We start from the raw sequence: 1,723 nt of genomic DNA, 5'->3' as shown, positions 1-1,723 counted from the left end.
TTTTTCCCAGGATTTTGGGATTTTTTTCCAAGGATTTCAGGATTTTTCCCAGGATTTTGGGATTTTTCCCAGGATTTTGGGGTTTTCCCAGGATTTTGGGATTTTCCTCAGGATTTTGGGGTTTTTCCCAGGATTTTGGGATTTTTCCAAGGATTTCAGGGTTTTTCCCAGGATTTTGGAATTTTCCCCAGGATTTTGGGGTTTTCCTCAGGATTTTGGAATTTTCCGAGGATTTTGGGATTTTTTTCCCAGAATTTCAGGGTTTTCCCAGGATTTTGGGATTTTTCCCAGAATTTGGGGTTTTCCCCAGGATTTTGGGGTTTTTTTCCCAGGATTTTGGGGCTTTTCCCCCAGAATTTTGGGATTTTTTCCCAGGATTTTAGGGTTTCCCCCAGAATTTTGGGATTTTTTTCCCAGGATTTTGGGATCTTTCCCAGGATTTTGGGGTTTTCCCAGGATTTGGGGTTTTTCCCAGGATTTTGGGATTTTTTCCCCAGGATTTTGGGATTTTCCTCAGGATTTCAGGGTTTTCTCCAGGATTTCAGGTTTTTTCCCAGGATTTTGGGATTTTTTCCCCAGGATTTTGGGATTTTCCTCAGGATTTCAGGGTTTTCTCCAGGAGTTTTCCTCAGGACCCAGGATTTTGGGATTTTCCCCAGGATTTTGGGATTTTTCCCAGGATTTTGGGCTCTCCCCACGGGTTTCTCGCAGGAGGGGAAGCTCTGGAATGCTCAGGGTGGATTTTAGGGGATCCCATGGAGGATTTTGGGGTGTTTGGGTTGGATTTGGGGTGGATTCCCAGCTGCATTTGGGGGTTTTTCCCACAATTTCAGGATTTTCCCACAATTTTCGTATTTTCCCCAAATTCCCCAGATTTCCCCCGGATCTGGGCTCTCACCATGGGCTTGTCACAGCAGGGGAACCTTTGGGGGGTTCCTGGTTGGATTTGAGGCCATTCCCAGAGGATTTTAGGGATGTTTGAGACCGGACTTTGGGGTTTTTTCCCACAATTTCAGGATTCTTCCCACAATTTCAGGATTTTTCCCACAATTTCCAGTTTTTTCCCAAATTCCCAGGATTTTTCCCCAGGATTTGGGCTCTCACCACGGGTTTGCCATGGAAGGGAAACCTTTGGGGGGTTCCTGGTTGGATTTGGGGCTGTTCCCAGAGGATTTTGGGCATATTTGAGTCCAGATTTTGACATTTTTTCAGGATTTTTCCACAATTTCCGTGTTTTTCCCCAAATTCCCTGGATTTTCCCCCGGATCTGGGCTCTCACCATGGGCTTGTCGTAGAAGGGGAAGCCCTGCATGGAGCGCAGCGCGTTGGTGGCGCTGCTCATCTCCTTGAAGATGACGAAGGCCTGGCCCCGCATGCGCAGGCTGCGCGACACCAGAATGTCCAAAATCTGCCCAAACTGCGAGAAGATGGCGTAGAGAGACTTCTTCAGCTCTGGGGGGACACGGGGGACACTCAGGGACTGAGGGGACACTCAGGGACACTCAGGGACAGAGGGGGACAGAGGGACTGAGGGGACACTCAGGGGACACTCAGGGGACACTCAGGGACTGAGGGGGACAGAGGGACAGAGGGGTCACTCAGGGACACTCAGGGACAGAGGGGGACACTCAGGGACACTCAGGGACACTCAGGGACAGAGGGGGACAGAGGGACAGAGGGACAGAGGGGACACTCAGGGGTCACTCAGGGGACCCCCCGGGGA

The 1,723-nt window shown here is 49.9% G+C and overlaps 1 protein-coding gene across 1 annotated transcript in view; it reads right to left on the bottom strand.

The window, feature by feature from the left end:
• The window catches only part of LOC108445580 (U1 small nuclear ribonucleoprotein A-like), a gene marked incomplete at its 5' end in the record, with an annotated part of 8,570 nt that extends 7,118 nt beyond the window's left edge, over positions 1-1,452 (bottom strand). The window contains one exon of the mRNA XM_017729881.1: positions 1,016-1,452. Coding sequence (XP_017585370.1) covers positions 1,016-1,452 — 437 coding nt within the window. The remainder of the gene's footprint in view (positions 1-1,015) is intronic.
• Positions 1,453-1,723: the final 271 nt, after the last annotated feature.

The sequence above is a fragment of the Corvus brachyrhynchos genome, unplaced genomic scaffold (genome assembly GCF_000691975.1).
Source record: "Corvus brachyrhynchos isolate BGI_N302 unplaced genomic scaffold, ASM69197v1 scaffold1090, whole genome shotgun sequence".
NCBI classification, from domain to species: domain Eukaryota; kingdom Metazoa; phylum Chordata; class Aves; order Passeriformes; family Corvidae; genus Corvus; species Corvus brachyrhynchos.
Note: the sequence above shows the minus strand (reverse complement) of the source record. Positions and strands in the feature narration are given on the sequence as shown.